Raw genomic sequence first — 18209 nt, forward strand, 5'->3', positions numbered from 1 at the left:
ATAAAAGTATGTCCTAAAATACTTAGTTTCGGAGATACAGGGCGTAGAAGTTTTATTTTTATTTAGATTTTTTCCAAATAATTTCTGAAGTAACGTCAATATTTGGATGAACATTTGTATCTGGGAGTTTTTTGACACGATAAATTGGATTTTCATGTCAATATGACTCCTACTTTTCTCCTACTCCTACTTTTTAACTTATTTGAAGAGTCTCTTGGTAAAAATCGCTACGGGTAATGGTTCTCGAGATATTTGGAATCCAAATTATCAATATCTGTTATCAGTGACACAAATTAGACATGTTGACTAAATAGTTATTAGACTGAAATAATAAATTTGAAATGTCTTTGTGCCAAAAGTTCAATAGAAACTGTTTTATCATGATTTGTTCGAAGAAAAATTTATGATTAATTTAAGTTCTCAAATTTCAGTCAAATAACTATCTACTAAACATGTTTATTTTTGGTCAATAATGACATGTATTGCCTAATTCCATTCTAAATATCTTTAGAACCGTTGCTCGTAGCAATTTTTTACAAAGAGACATTTATTACTTAAAAAAATGAAGGAAATGTATATTTTTTCACTTAATAATTTTATACAGCTACGGACAAAAAGTTATTACTCTTCAAAATAGGTAAAACACATGTAGATGACGCCACCTACAAGTAGGAGTCATATTGACATCAAAATCAAATTTTTCATGTCAAAAAACTCCTTGACACCAATTTTCATCCAAATATTAACGTTATTTCAGAAATTATTTGGAAAAAGTCGAAGTAAAACTGAAATTTCTACCCCCTGTATCTTCGAAACTAAGCTGACTATTTTAGGACATAAATTTATACGAACTTTTTTACTTATTTTTATCTGCAGAATATGCTGCCGAAGTTTTCGGAATACAGTTCGGACCACCCTGTATATTATATTTGCTTAAGCGGATAAGTGGAGTATTCGAGGCAAGAGGGATTGCCATCTTCGCTTTTTCTTTTTGGCCGTTTCGAGTGGGGATCGTAACCGCTGGGTTTTGAACATAATTAATGAATGAAAAAGTGAGTCACACACACAGGGACGAAAGTAAAAATTGGAAGTCTGCCGCCGCTGGGTCTGGTCGAGAGAAATCACAGTAGGCATAATAATGAATACTATCACCGCACGATGTAGCGTAAGGAGAATGGTTAAGAAAATTTTATAATTAATGTTTCATCCTTGTTTCATTTAGATAGATTTCATATACAGTATTAGTATGAAAATATATTAATGACATTTTAGGAATCTATTTTACGCATAGAAATGCTTAAAAATGCATTTTATACAAATGGACAAATGGATTCTGCATATGTAATTTTTAGCAAAATAAAACACTAGTTCACCACAACACTTTATTTTTAACACTGGACGCGCGTTTCGCTATAATCACGTTACCATTATCAGCAGGCGATTAAAACCTTATTAAAACACAGTTTGTTATTGTTATAGTCTCCTCCTCAGTATTATATTTTGCTGTTGTAACACTAAAATTTCAACTTCAACTATATTATTTTAACTAAATAAAATTATTTAGTAAAATATACCATATAATATATATACAGCATGTTTTAAAAAACATGTGTCATCTCTCGTGGGGAGATTCCCCACCTAAAAATAAGATTTATGTTTTATATCAACATAGGTCCGATTCTGCTTTGTTTCGTAGCTACGAGGGGTTAGTCTTAATGTTTTTTTAATTTATTCGAAGTGCTTTAAGCGATTTAAAGGAAGTTTTGAAAGTAAAAATACTATAAGTCCTACATATTTTAATGGTAAAAAGTGTGGATAGATTCACAAGGGACGCGCATATTGGTTATCACTGGAAAATATTTTTTATTTTGTGTTATTTTGTTAGCAAAATTGTGTAGGCTGTTTAAAAGTTGTATTTTGATATTTTGTCGATTTTAGTTTCCTTGATAGAATAAACGCAGTTTTATTAATCACAATTAATAAAAATAAAATTAATAAATTATTTGTTTAATTTAATTTATTGTTAAATTTTAGTAACATTTATAACACTGATGTTCAGTGCTATAAACAGCTACTTACAGCAAAAAAATGATGGTAATTAAGATAATTACATAAGAAGTATTTTTGAAATGTTTTAACATCCTGAAACTTTAAAACTATGCATTCCCGCACCCATGTTAATAGGCATCATTATTTTTCATATTTTTAGCCGACCATACCAATAGGAATGGTAGGCTATAAGATCGGCAAAAAAAAGTTTTTTAATTTCACTCAAAATGAGTTATTTGGGTCATAAATGACCTAAATACAAAATATTTTCAGGGTGTCTGTCTGTCTGTCCGTTTGTAGCACGATAACTCAAAAACCGCTAAACCGATTTTAACTAAATTAGTTAGGCACAAAAATACTGTGGCACCCGAGAATCTGGCCATTAGTTTTTGTTGGGGGTGGGGGTTGGTAAGGGCGTATGGGAGGGGGCTAAAAATTTAAAAAAACCGTAACTCCAAAATTACAGTAGCTAGCGAAACGCGGTTTTCAATTTAAGATTAGGAATAATATTTGCAACAAAATTTGTAATAACGTCAAAATCAGTCGAAGTCGCAGTTTTTGAGATAAAAAAAGATTGGAAAAATTCCTTTAGTTTGAAACTAAAAGAACTGCCTACCAACTTTTTATTAACATATTTTAGTATGGGCGGCTATACGTGCCTCCCGGCGCCAATTTTTTTGATGAGGAATCTACGAGTTCTTATTTAACACTTTGGTCACTTAATGACATTAAACATTTTTAAAGGTTACTATTAGGGCAAATTAATAAAATTGCGTTTATTTTATTAAGGAGACCAAAATTGACAAAACATCAAGAGACAACACTTAATCGGCATTAAGCGGCCTACATAATTTTGCTAACAAGAGAAAAAAGTCAGTGGCGCACTTTTTTTTCGAAAAATATTCCAGTGATAACCGATATGCACGTCCCTGGTGAATCTGTCGACACTTTTTTAGCATTAAAATATGTCGCACTTATAGTAACTTTTGCTTTAAAAATTTCATTCTAATAGCTAAAATTATTTGGGAGAAAAATTTAACAAATCGTAAAAAAATAAAGACTTTAATCCCCGTACAAATAAAGCAGAATCGGACCTATTTTGATATAAACAATGAATCTTATTTTTACGTAAGGAATCTTACCACGAGAGATGGCACATGTTTTTTGAAACACCCTGTATATCGGCCACTTGTTAACTGGTTATACAAACAGTAAAAACAGCTATGAATCTGTTTCAACTGTTAATTTAAATTTTGGTATAATAACCACAAAGTTCATTGACTTTATTTTTCTTCCGTTTAACGCTTATTTTTATGAAATAATCTCCTCTTTAAAATTTGAAAATTCAGATTTAACTTTTTGTTCTCTTTGTAGAATAGTTTAATATGGTATATGGTAATAGTAGTACTAGTACTCAAAAATACCCTAAATAGGATAATGTAAATTTTCCTTCGTGGATTTATTCTGTTATCCTTGTTGTATCGGAAATATAGATAAGTATTCATCATTCCAGTTTTTAACCTTTTTGGATATAGTGATTTTAATCAAAGTTTTTGATAAATAAGAAATAGAATGGCAACACTGTATAGTGCTTCAAATATGAATAGTGTACTATATGCAGAAAAATGGGGATGCAATTTAAAAAAAAACTTAAAATTTCATCACAACTCTTTTTGTTGACACCTTGTATACAATAAAATATTTTTCGGATATGCACCATTATAAACAACGACGACATCTATCTAAAAGTTTTTTTCATATCTTGGTCAACAACGACGATATTGGACTTCCTCGCACTAATGAGCCACCCTGTATATTCATGTTGTTTCTATTTCATATTCCGTGGTTGTTCATTTTGTATTATTTTTCATTTCAAATTTAAATTTCATTTATTGTACAATGGATGTTTTAACATTACAGCATGCTAGGTAAATTATAGGGTAAATTAGGGTAAATTTGGGTTATACCGGGTGCGTCTCAAAAGTGGCTCGCCCCTATAACTTTTTTATTTTTACAGTTAAAAAAACGAGATTTAGTATGTTAGTATATGACATAAATTAGGATTGATTGACGTATTCAATTGTTTTCGGTCACTTCCTGTTTCACCGGAAATAACTACAACTTTTGATTTTTAAATAACTCCCTCGTTATCTTTTTACTTTATTTGGTAGAAAATAACACTCTGAATAGAATGACCTATCATAATATGTCAACTTTTGACATTTTCTCATATGGTTTATTTGAAATTATAACTTGCGGTTCGTAACGAAAATTTGACTCGATATACCAAGTGCGTGGTACCAAATTATTCGTAAAAAAATGCTTTTTCCAAATATGCTAATGAGCCATCCTCGTTCGATTTGAAAAAATTGAGATATGATTAAAAATACGATTTGAGCATTTTCTAACTGGCCAGAACAAGACACTAAAAACATTAGACGATCAAATCTATTTTTCCAAGGCTCCTTGATTAAGAATTAGTGTTTTTAACATAACCATGGCACTCTGGATTGAATTTTAAAATTCAATTTCGTTTTAAGCGAGAATTTTAAAAGTTGACATGTGATATGTCATTCTATTCAGAGAGTAATTTTCTATCGAATAAAGTAAAAAAATACCGACGGTGCAATTTAAAAAGCAAAAGTTGTAGTCATTTCCGGTAAAACAGGAAGTGACCAAAGACAATTGAATACGTCAATCAATCCTAAATTATGTCATATAGCAACATACTGTTGCGGACCGGTGTGGACTCGACCTAACCTAACAATATGGCCCGCCAAATACGTTTAAATAAAATATACGACGGCCTCCCCATAAGAGCAATGGGAGGATTTACGTCCCAGTATTGAAGGAGGACAGAAAATCGAGTCGAATGGTTTCAAGACATAGGTTCATCCTTGTTTAGTCAAACCTCCTACAACACAAGGATAGACTTATGTAGGAAATGCATTGAAATTCTATAGCCATCTTTCAATATCGGGACAGGAATTTAAGCGGTACCCTCCGTATACTTTATTTTAAACGTATTTGTGACGTAACATAGACACCGTAATGATTCATTTGAAGATTCGAGAAGTATCGAGTTCTACTGGAATGGAGTAGTACATACGAGAACAATCGAAACCTTCTCTATGCACCTAACGATCTATGGACTATTCTAGAGTTCTTTACCTGTCGGTATAAAAGCCGGCGGCTGTGGCCTACAGAGGGCAGTTATAAATATACGAGTGCAGTTGACGCGCTAAAATTCAAAATAAATTCTTAGTTATAAATCGTTTGTAAATAGTTCTATAAGTCTTTTATCGTTATTGTTTTTGTTAATTAGTGTTAAATAAATAGTGTTTAAATAAATTGTGACTTTCTATCCACACGGAACCGACGAAAAACGTAACAATACCAAATCTCGTTTTTTTATCTAAAAAAATAAAAAGTTATAGGGGTGAGTCAATTTTGAGACGCACCCGGTATAGGGTAAATTTGTCACATACAAAGGTAACTTTTATTCAAATTTAAAGCTACTTCTTCATTTTATAACAATTTTAAATATTAAAAAATACATTTTAAACATAAACTTCTTTAATGAAACTGGCTTGAATTTTTATCCTGCAATCAGAAAACCAATTTATATACAGCATTCATTAAGTTCCATTAAAAACAGCAGTTCCATTAAGAACTTTTGATATATAATTTTGGGACACCGTGTAGAGGTCTAAATGGTTTTAAAATGATGTAGTCATTAAGTACTAGTAGTAATATAAACTATATATGCTCGAAAAATATAATTCCGATACAATTTGTCGTTCTTCTTAGAAAGTTGGCGTCGCTATCGTATGAGAGTAGCCACCCGGTATATTTAAAAAGAAATATAGATTCGAATTGTTGTTGTTATCTCTAGTACAGGTGTGTTTATAAATTCGCAGCATAGTACTACGGAAAGATTTGAGATCGCCGCCAACCCTGAAGGTATATTAAGTAGGTCTTGTGTGAAAGTGTATACGCATATACACATCTGCCGGACAATTAGAAAATGGTCTTTTCAGAAACAATATTGATCAAGAACGGTTTAAGAACTGGTGTTGTTCAGAGAAGGCATTGAGAAATGAACGCACGCGTTTCATGTCCATATACGACGCGCATATTTAATTAGCTACTATTAAGTGAAATGACAACATGATTAAAGGATTCGAAGGAAAGCTGAACATTAAAAACACTTATATATTATAATCGATATAAACAATAGCGTATTTTTTCCCTGTGTGTGTCCCTCCCTCTATGTATTTTTTAGAAATACATAGGGGGAGGGACACTTGAGAAAAGCTAACGTGTTTCTCATCCCCTATTAATCCAATTAAATTGTCATTTGAAAAAAACAATTACTTGCAAGCTGATTTTTTCAGCGACTGTCTTCTGAGTGTAAAATAAACAAAATCGGAAATTTTCCCCTTGCGGCTTTTGTACAACAGGGGTATATTTTTTTAAACTCTACTACAACAAAATAATTAGACTCAAATTGTACATAAAAACATTATAAGGTCGCCTAATTAATTTTTTTATAAGTTTATTATTTCCGGACTTAGCGGCCGTTTCATGAGCCCTTTGGGGTGGTTTTCAAAAAGTTTGTTTTACAGAAAATTGACCCGTATGAAAGTTTGTACTTATTTAAAATAATAAATGGACAAGCAACTTTTCTTTATGATTTTTTTTTGTAGCTTCATTATTTTTGAAGATAGCGTCTAGTTCATGAACAAATTGGGGCAGTTTTATAATTTTTGTTTAGTTCCTTCTACAAATTTACCAACTTAAAGGTGTTCATATTACAATTACATGCAAACTTTCCTATGATAACGAAACATGGAATTCATCAAGTGAATGAATATTATGATTTTTTTTATTTGTATCGTCTTCTTTTGTGTGATGGACCTGGCGTTGGCTCCTCAGATTTAATGTTGGTTTCTTTTGTTGCTTCGTATGAAGTAAAGTCGTCGTCGTCAGAATCGCTGTCATCATTCTCAATAATTTCTTGCAAATAAAACACGAATCCATTTTCCAATAGCACTTGTGAATTTCCTGAAAAAAAAGACATTTAAAGCTACCACCACTTGTTCATGATCTGGGCGCTATCTCCAAAAATAGTCAAGTTACAAAAAAATTTTATAAGGCAAAGGTATATGTACTTCTATTTTGAACGAGTTTCCTAGGGTGAATTTGCTGAAAAAAGAGTAACATTGAAAACTATCCTAATTTGTTCATGGACTGGACGCTATCTCCAAAAATAAACAAGCTACAAAAAAATCATGAGGAAAAGTTGCAGGTTCATTTATTATGAACAACTTTCATACGGGTCAATTTGCTGTAAAACAAACTTTTTGAAAACCACCCCAAGGGCTCATGAAACGGCCGCTACGTCCGGAAATAATAAACTTATAAAAAAATTCATTAGGCGAACTTATAGAGAATGTTCTTATGTACTTTGCGTCTAATTATTTTGTTGTAGTACAGTTTAAAAAAAACATCCCTATTGCTCAAAAACCGCAAGGGGAAAATTTCCGATTTTGTTAATTTTACACTCAGAAGACAGTCGCTGACAAACTCTGAAAAAATCAGTTTGACCGTAATTTTTATTTTTCACTCTCTATACGGCGATACAATTTTACTGGATTATATCTATTTTTAAAGGATTTATTGTAGATATTCACAAACATTTATCTTGAAAAATATTTAAAAACAAGCAAATAGATCTATGCAGGTGATGAACACACATATAATAGTTGTAAAATAAAAACACTAAATCACCACAATACACCAAAACACTTTTACTTTTACACTGGACGCGCGTTTCGCTAACCATGTTAGCATCATCAGCAGATGATTATAAACTGAACTGATTCATTGATTGATGATGATTATGAACTGAGTTTATAATCATCTGCTGATGATGCTAACATGGTTAGCGAAACGCGCGTCCAATGTAAAAGTAAAAGTGTTTTGGTGTATTGTGGTGATTTAGTGTTTTTATTTTGCTGTGTAACACCAAAGGTTCCAACCCTCAACTGTTATAATAGTTGTATACAGGGTGTCAAAAAAATAGTGTACCTATCTAACTTCGGCGGGTGATTCTACAGATAAAAATAAAACAAAAAGTTCCTATGAACATAGTATGCTTCCCAAAGAAGTTACAGCCCTCGAAAGGTTAAATAAAAATAATATATTTTGTTTATTTTTAAGAACATTGATAAACTGTTTCTCGAAATTTGGTACTCTTACACACATTTTAATGCCACAGCGAATGCCGATAGTAGGGTATCGAGTACTACTGGTGGTACTTCTTTTATCCTTATAGATACGGTAATTTCAATAATTGAAAATTAAAGCTAGGACTTTTTTTATGTAAAAAGGTGCTCCTCGTTAAGTTCGAAAAGGTGAACTGTTTTCATTTGCGCTTAAAGGTTCCGATGCATCATCGATTTTAGCATTAGCGAAATCAGGAGATTAATTTATTTAAAATTTCTTTCCATTTTATCATTTCACTAATGCTAAAATCTAAAATCGATGCATCGTAATCTTTAAACGCAAATATCTCGAAAACCGCTCACCTTTTCGAACTAAACGAAGAGGACCGTTTTTGCGTAAAAAAGTACTACCTTTTTATATTATTTCATATTTAATTAATAATAATAATAACTGATCTTGGAGATCACATTACATTTGTAAAATTTTTTGATTGACAAGTGTCAATCTAAAGTATGAGTTATTTTGTAAATATAAAGAAAATATTTTAACTTCTACAGGATGGCTCAAAAGAGTGTGACAGGAATAAAAAAAATCCTAGCTGAACACTTCATGCAGTAGAAAAAGGAGATTGATGCGGAAGCAAATAGGGACGCAGTTGTTAAAAAAAATAATAATTTAAGAAGTTATTAAGAAAAAAACTAAGTCTTAAACAGCAGACTGCACAATTAAAAATTCGCAAACTGGCCTGCGCAATAATGATCTTCTCCTAATAATGTTGAGGATTTTTTATACAGGGTGAGTTTTAAATAAGTGCAAATATTTTAGGGGTAGTATATTTCGACCCCAGAAACACGCATATGAGTTTTTTTTGCATTTTTTTTGAAAATTTGTAATTTAAAAAAATGGACTTTTTTTAATTTTTAGTTAAAAAATATGATATCATCATAATATGGCAACCTAATAACAGTAGATAGCATATAAAAGACCATACCATCACGTGGTATACTGATGCTTCCAAAACCAAAGCTGGGACAGGGATAGGACTATTTGGGCCGAAAACTAAATACTCCGAACCAATAGGCACCTACCCCAGTATCCTTCAGGCAGAAATTTACGCTATCGAAAGATGCGTACAATTTATCTTAGATAGGAACTATCAAAAACAGGAAATTGTCATCCTATTCGATATTCAAGCAGCACTTAACGCGATCAACTCAGTAACCAACAAATCAATTCGAAGTTGGTCAAAGAATGCCTAGAGAAGCTCAACAAATTAGGCAAAGAAAATAAAGTCCTCCTATTCTGGGTGCCTGCTCACCACGGGATAGAAGGCAATGAAAAAGCAAATGATCTAGCTAGAAAAGGAGCGAACACTCCACTAACTGGACCAGAACCGTTCTGTTTTCCAAACGGGAACCAACTGAAAGCGGAACTGAAGAATCTGGAAGACTCCATCCGTAACTTGGAATGGGTGTCCTCCAACGGTCTGAGACACTCGAAAAAGTTCCTCAGAACTTACGACCGAGAAAAATCAAAGGTTTTCCTTGATTTAAGTAAAGACAATCTTTAGATTATCACGGGGTTTCTAACAGGACACTGTCTCCTCAACGAACACCGCAGTAGGCTGAAGCTGAGAAACAACGGCGAATGCAGATTTTGTGGGGAAAATGGGGAAACACCAGAACACCTTATCACTGAGTGCACCGAGACGACGACCATTCGTGCCATGAACCTTGGTACGTCTGATGTTGAGGATGGAGAGCTGGCCTCTGTGGAGCCGTCTCAGATACTGGCTTTTGTTAAAGCCCTGAGACTGTATGATGAGTTATAACTCGTTATAACTCAAGAAAGGAGAACACACAATAGATCTATAAGGTTGCGGTGATTAATTCCCCTCCTAAACATTCTACATTCTACAATAACAGTAGATCAAATTTACAAGAAAAAAACATCCAGAAAAGATCCAGTTCGCAACTTTTAAGCGAAAAATCAATTTTTTTTGAAATCTCAAAGACAAATATCTGAGTTATTTTGGACTTTGAAATTGATTTGAAAAACAGTAACGAGAAAATATGATCTACCAGCCCTAAATATTTGCCCTTATTAAAACTCTTTTTTTATTACTTTGATGATACGTTCACTGTTCATAATTTGTATATTAGGAAAATAAAATAAAATTATGCTCGGATATTTATAAAAAAGTAAGTTAAAATATAAATAAACAAGAAACTTGATACGGCTTTTTCCGATCAATGTGTCCAATTGATTCAACTTTTTATTCTAACAAACAGAAGCATCGAGCGAAAATGGGAAAACTGGTTTTCCTTGATAACAGTAAGGATTTTCATTCTCGCTATTTAATGCTAGCACTGATTTTCTCTATAGACATCGTTTTTTATTTTCAAAGAAACACTTTCTCTGCGTTCTGGTTTTATAAACCTTGTTTATAACTCGAACGAACAAATAGTTATTAGAAAATAAACAAATTGATAATTCATGTAACGTAATTGCGTGCTTGCTTTCATGAATGTTTCCATCAAAGAATGAAATAGTAAAAGTTGTCTTACATTACTCTCGATATGAGTTAGACAATTTGGACTTGAATAACACAATTATTGCTAAGAATTTTCAGAAATAATTGCCTACTATTTATAAGCCGAACGATAATTACCATAGATAATTACTTTAAAGTTATTAAGGAAATAATAAGGAAAATATTTTCAGCTCTCAAGAGCTAGTTAGCTTGTACTTATCTGTCAAAGCTTTTAAAATTGTTTTTTTCAATATAGGTTACAATTAGATATTTATTAGACAAGTGAAAATACAGTATTATATACAATACAAACGAATATTCCATTATTCGTTTCTATTATTTAAAGTATATTTATTTTACATTTTTGAATATTATTTTTTAAATTTGTTTTTTTAAATACGTATTGATGAGATGTACGAAGAAGGGAGTATCATTGGGATTAAAAATTGAGAGTTATGAGTGTATAGCTGTGAACGAATTCCAATTGGTGGAGTATCAGTAGGTAATGGCATGGGGACTAATGGGAAGGCCATGCCTTTTGAAGCTCTCACGGACTAAATCTTCATCCAGAATTGAATATTAACTGTTCATAGGTATGGTACCGAGGTTATAGATGACCATGTTTTACCACTCATGGTTAAAAGAATTTCGGACTTCCATTGTCGTTTATTGTACATACTTACACAACGTTTCGGTCAGAAGTATTGCTGAGTAACGGTCGGCAATACTTCTGGGTGAAATAATTTGAATTCTAAACCTACTGATGTTAATATCCTAGAGCCGAGCATTCACATGTGAAGAAGTTTGGCGCAGTCAAGCATCAGGTTGTCCACATGAATACCCGCGTTAATGTGTTTTATGAGTGGTTGTCAAATTGTGAAAATTTCCATAATTGGATGGCTAAAGATTTTATTATTGCTTGAATATGAATAAATTTGCGTTTTTTCAATGGGTTTCCTTGTGGACAACCTGGGCTGAAAAGTGCAAATTGTCCAAGCACCACAACATAAAATGGTTCGGCCATTTTTTGTTGTAGTGACCAAAAATGTGGTGTGGATCATGTTGGTGACCAAACATGACCTGCAATGCCCGATTTCATTGTGTCACTTCTTTGTGTATGTTTTTATTTTCGTCCAGTCGTACATGTAGAGGACTTTTTGTCTTTCCACTGACAAAGACTCACCTCACTCGCAAGGTTCCTGGTAGATGCATTCTTTCTCTTGTTTTGATGATCCCGGTTTTGTTTTTGTTAGGACACTTCTTAGAGTAGTTCTAGACTTAAAAACAGTTTTAATTTTTTATATTGCTTGGCTATTCATTCACCTGATCTTCTCCAATGTTCCTTTTTAAGAAAAAAAAATCGAAGAAATAAAAAAAAAGTGTTTAAAATAAATGCAAATTTACGGTGACGGTGCTTGGTAGACGGTTAACACTGGACCCCTGTTTCGCTAACTATGTTATCAACAAATAACATCGGATGATTTTTTAATATTTTGTACAGGCTAGGATTAACTCTGAGCTCCCGGGTGGCATTGTGACTTTAAGAAAATTTCTCAAGCCTGGGGTAATGGTAGATGGGAATCTATGGGTTAGTAATACTATAAATTAATAATTTGCAATTATTTAAATTTGTAGGTAAATACCGGGTTTTTCAAAAAACATGTGCCATCTCTCGTGGGGAGATTCCTCACGTAACAATAATATTTATTTTTCATATCAACATAGATCCGATTCTGTTTTTTTTTATAGCTACAGTGTGTTGCTGGACTGGATAATTGTGAGGACTACATAATTGTTGAAGTCAGTTTCATTTTTTTGGTAAGGTGGTGAAATGCAATTTACGCACGAAGTCTCGGGCTCTCTTAATAAATACCGACTAAAACACCTCCTTTTACGTCTTGGACTCTAGTTCGGAACCGTTTAGCACATTAATAGTCCGTTTTTTATCGCCCTCGGACTCGCTTCTGTTTATGGTATCAACGGTTGTCCAGGTCGCTTTTCTTTTCCCTCAGTATCTTTTCCACATACCTTGATATGCGGTTCCAGTTTTCTGGGCTCTGATGCATTTTTTGGATAATGTTATTAGGGGATAGTTGTCCTTCAATTTCTTCCTCGATATTCCTTCTGTATACGCACTCTACCTGTTACATCTAAAAAAGGTATGTTCTGCATCGTCATAACCTTCGCAGTAAAGGCATACTGGTGATGTTACCTTTCTCATTTTTTCAAGATATGATAAACAATACTGGGTCAAGTAGTAATTTATTTCCCCGTGTTGTCTTTGTGTCCAGGTTTTCACCGATTTAATAAGTCGCGCAGTCCAGGGACCCCTACTCTCCTGTTCCCACAATCTCTGCCATGCTTCATAAGTCCTGTTGATTTCCTCCTTTTTAACTTCTTTTTGGTTCAGTTCGGTTTTTCTTTGGTATATGGCATACCGTTCTCTGGGAAGAAGAGCTATAGGTGCTATCTCTGCGATAACCAGCACTACATAATATACAACATATAAGTTAAGGTATCTACTGAAAGGGCATGTAACTTTAGCAGGCATCCGAAATCGTTCGAAAAAAATAACAATTCTTTGGAGTTTGGATTTTGTTTAGCTGGTAGTGTAACGCAGCCTAAGTGTAACATGGCTATTCCAAAGCATTTTAGACAGTTACTAAAACTTTTTGCCTAAGGTTCTAGTTCAACAACAATCCTCGATCGATATTTCCATTTAATGCGAGATACAAATGCTTTATTAGGAATACCATTTTTCCTGATACAAATAAGAATACTGTTACTAAATGTTCTTGACACATTGAGGCTAAACTATTTTATCACAGATTTTTTTGACGATCTCTTGTAATACCTGACGTACACATATTTACCAATTTTGTTATAATGTTTTTTGGATATTAATAAGAGTAACTCCATCCTTCTTTTTATTTACACTTTTTGTACTTTCAATATTTAGTCGTTTCGTACATAATATTTGTATCTTTAGAACTGAATCTTACTTCAGTATATTATGTCTACCAAATTTAGAAAATTTTTGTGATTCTGCTTCAGGTCATCGTCAATGAGGCCTTTGAATCCTTCTTCTTTCCTATGAGTGATACTTACCCTATTCAAATTCAATTCTCTATACATATGAAAGTTAATTAATACGTTTGATATTTGTTAATTAACAAATTAACTCAGCAATGTTAACGATTTTTAGCCGACCATACCAACAGCTATTAAGATCGGCAATTTTTTTTTTATTTCACTCAAAATGCGTTATTTGGGTCATAAATGACCTAAATACAAAATATTTTCATGGTGTCTGTCCGTTTGTCCGTCTGTCTGTAACACGATAACTCATAAACCGCTAAACCGATTTTAACCAAATTTGGCACAAAAATACTGTGGCATCCGAGAATCTAGCCACTAGTTTTTGGTGGGTGTGGGGGGTTGGTAAGGGGGTATGGGAGGGGGTTAAAAATTAAATTTCAATTCAAGATTAGGAATAATATTTGCAACAAAATTTGTAATAACATCAAAATCAGTCAAAGTCGCAGTTTTTGAGATAAAAAAAAATGGAAAAATTCCTTTACTTTGAAACTAAAAGAATTGCCTACAAACTTTTTTTAACATATTTTAGTATGGGCGGCTATACGTGCTTCCCGGCGACAAATTTTTTATGCTATAGTTAATAAAGAGTGACAAAGAGATGTCGGGACATGTCATCAGGTCCTGAATTAAAATTAAATATTGCGAATACTCTATTCGTTTAAAAAGCGAAGTAATAAAACGGTTTATAGTGACCAAGTTGGCCATAAACCAGTGGCTAGAGGGCTGTTCTGTTTCTTTTACCTCATGGGTTTTTATAATTTATGAAAATAAATTATAAACTGTATTGTAGTTACGGAAACTCTAATTACAGTAGGACTCAGGACTTAACAGAGGAAAAAAATATCGTTCATGGGGATTAAACTGCCAGTATCAGATACAGGATCGGTTAAATGGAGGAAAGGTAGCGCAAATTGATGCTCAATAAAATGCCGTATTGCATTTTTATTTTTTATTTTTTTTGCATAAAATATTCTGGCGATGAAATTTTCTGTACGAAACGTCGGCAAATATCAAAGTGACTATACATAGAGTTTTAAGAGTGATGATAGGATTTAATTAAATTGAAAAAAAAATCAGGTCCGTATTTAAAAAAAATTAAGTTGATGATGGTCGCCAGAAGCCGAAACGTCAGAGTCAATATTTAATCACACAGAGTCATAGAGCAGAAAAAGTGGCCATAAAAATGTGTTTTTCATTTTAAGTTATCTTAACAAATAAAGCCAGGAAACAATAGAAAACAAAATTGAAAATTCTGTTTTTTTTGGAATATATTCGGAAGTATTCAGAATTTTTCAAAATGCAATACGGCATTTTATTTAGCATCAAATTGCGCAACTTTGCCTCCATTTAACCGATCCTGTATTTCTTACGGTTTCCGAAATCCCAATGATGAGCGTCGAATTCGAGCTACCCTGTACATGAATGACAGTAATGTGATTATAGTATAATCACATTAATCACAGGGCATGGACCTAATGAAAAAGAAGATGAAAACTCAATAAAAGATTAATTAGAAATAATTTATTCAAAAAAGTCCTATGGATATTTGGCCACTCTAAGAAAACCTACAAAATAAAACAGTTATTTTTTGTAAACACTACTGCGTTAATTCAACGGAGACTAATTGTCAGCAGTGGTTTACTAATAAACCAATTTGCCTAACGGACAAAACAATGCTTAACGTTTCGGAAAGTATATCTCTCCCCGTCGCGCGTCGTCGGAAGCAAAAAAACACAAAGAACAAAGAGAAAAAAAAAACTATTAATTAAATTAAAATAATTAAATGCAACTATTCGAGATAACAATTTAGTTTTTTAAAACATATACGTCTATAAAAACCGTTGACGTTTTATGTTTCTTTAAGACTTCCCTCGTATACAACTTTACGTTAGTTATAAAACAGCAATATTCATTGCAAAAATCATGGACCGATTCCATTATTTTCTTTGCTATCTATACCGGGTGCGTCTCAAAAGTGGCTATAACCCCTATAACTTTTTTTAATTTTTCAGATAAAAAAAACGAGATTTGGTATGTTAGTATCAAATATTTCACCGGAAATGACTACAACTTTTGATTTTTAAATGGCACCCTCGGTGTTTTTTTGCTTTATTCCATATAAAATGACATTTTGAATAGAATGACACATCATATGTTAACTTTTGACATTCTCGCTTAATAAAAAATCGTATTTTAAAATTCAATCTAGAGTGCCATGGTTACTTTTAAGAACACTAATCCTTAATCAAGGAGCATTGGAAAAATAAATTTGATCGTCTAATGCTTTTAGTGTCTTGTCCTGGCCAGTTAGAAAATGCTCAAATCGTATTTTTAATCATATCCCAAGTTTTTCAAATGGAACAAGGGTGGTTCATTAGCATATTTGGAAAAAGTATTTTTTTACGACACACTTGGTATTTCGAGTCAAATTTTCGTAACGAACCGCAAGTTATAATTTCAAATAAACCATATGCGAAAATGTCAAACGTTGACATATATAAATAATAAGTTGTCAGCGCATTCAAAGTGTTATTTTCTACTGAATAAAGTAAAAAAAATACCGAGGGTGCCATTTAAAAATCAAAAGTTGTAGTCATTTCCGGTGAAACAGGAAGTGACCGAAAACAATTGAATACGTCAATCAATCCTAATTTATGTCATATACTAACATACCAAATCTCGTTTTTTTAACTGAAAAAATAAAAAAGTTATAGGGGTGAGCCACTTTTGAGACGCACCCGGTATATAAACATGTTTCTAAAATTTCTAGTGACTCTTGGATAGTTTTAAGCTATTTAACTAATGCCTTTTTGTTTACTTCTAGATTGAGGAAACATGTTAGCTATGGAATATGGCACCGTTGGCGTTCAGCAACATAAGTATGCCTGTTCGACTGTGTCTTCAGATACACTCAGCGAAAGTTGTGGTAGTAGGAATAATAGAATACGAACAGTCAGGTAAGCATAAACACCTAGAAAATCTCGCAACAAGGTGCGGTTTTATATGCTAAATACGAAATCTTGCTTTCATTTATGTTGAATGTATACAAACATAAAGAAGAATATTTAATGTTACATCTGTCGTCAAAAGTGTTATTTTTTTAATAGGAATTATTTTATAATCATGTTGACTTTAACAATGTAAAAATTATAGTGAAAGAAACGATAGCCCCAAAACGAAAAATATGAGAGGTTTTTTTTGAAACTAATAAAATATAAATAAATGTATTGCCCAGGCATCTGTAGGTGTTAGTAATGTAATAACTTCTTTTTGATTTTTTTTTCAAACAGATCACATAGATCTTAGTAAAAATTAAAAAAAATTATATAAACCAAAAAAACTTAAACTAAAAAAACTAAATCTAAAGTGTTGTTTGAATATGTATTATTACATGCACATTTAAAATAACTTTTTTCGTTAATGTCTTGAAAATGACACTCTCTGAAAATGCTACTGACATGCTAGGTGCCGTTTAAATTTAACACAGTACTAATATTTTACAAAAATACTGGTCTCTCCTTAGACCTGATACCGGTGTTTTCCCGTATCTATAATAGAGGATATGTCCCTCTTTCTCTATTGCCTCCTTGAATTTGAGGCCAATTCCTATTGTGAGGATCTGACCATGACCCTCCTCCCTCGAGTTGATAACTCGCCAACTCGATGTTCTGGAGCATTGAAGTTCTGACCTTGGATAAGGCTCAGCAGGTAGGTGGTGTCTTTACCCTTGCTCCTTGGCAGAAAGACCGTTGTGGCCGCTCCTTTAGGGACGTTTTCTCCCTTCACTGCAACCAGTTCCGGCCCTTGCCAATTTTTAAGCTTAAGTGCGATTTCCCCAACCAATTCGCTGATTCTTGAGATACACAATCTATGATGATCATGCCCACCCGAAAGTGTATCACCGCAAAACGCAGCTGACCCACATTTTGTAGATCGTTGTGTTGCGATCCGATCGCCACTACTTCGTCCAGTATAGCCTCTTCTAGAGACGTTTGCTGGTCGGTGGTCAGAGCAACCTCTGGGAAATCCTTTGGCAGCACCGCCATTTTCACTTGTCCAACAAAGCGGCAAAGCTGGTGATACGTCCCTGCTTGCCTCCAGGTGTTGGACGGCTTTCCATCCTGGCTTTTTTCTCTACCTGCCGGAGAAGAGGTGAGAGGTTCTCGCTCCCTCTTTTGCCCTTTGATGGAGATAAGTCAGGTTGTTTGTTGGTTTCTTTACTCTCCGTCTTACTTGTAGGCCGGTTGACCTACTTGAAATATGCGCACATAGTGCATACATAATTATTTTACGTAAA

General features: G+C 33.2%; 1 protein-coding gene across 2 annotated transcripts in view; it reads left to right on the forward strand.

Moving 5' to 3' along the window:
- Window positions 1-18209, forward strand: part of LOC115882066 — a 146699-nt gene that overhangs the window by 29289 nt on the left and 99201 nt on the right. For both annotated transcript variants that reach the window (XM_030899893.1, XM_030899900.1), the window contains exon 2: window positions 16737-16869. In XM_030899893.1, the coding sequence (XP_030755753.1) occupies window positions 16748-16869 (122 nt within the window). In that variant the 5' untranslated portion in view covers window positions 16737-16747. The remainder of the gene's footprint in view (window positions 1-16736; window positions 16870-18209) is intronic.

This window comes from Sitophilus oryzae, unplaced genomic scaffold, assembly GCF_002938485.1.
Source record: "Sitophilus oryzae breed Bouriz unplaced genomic scaffold, Soryzae_2.0 scaffold_1111_pilon_pilon, whole genome shotgun sequence".
In the NCBI taxonomy this organism is placed as follows: domain Eukaryota; kingdom Metazoa; phylum Arthropoda; class Insecta; order Coleoptera; family Curculionidae; genus Sitophilus; species Sitophilus oryzae.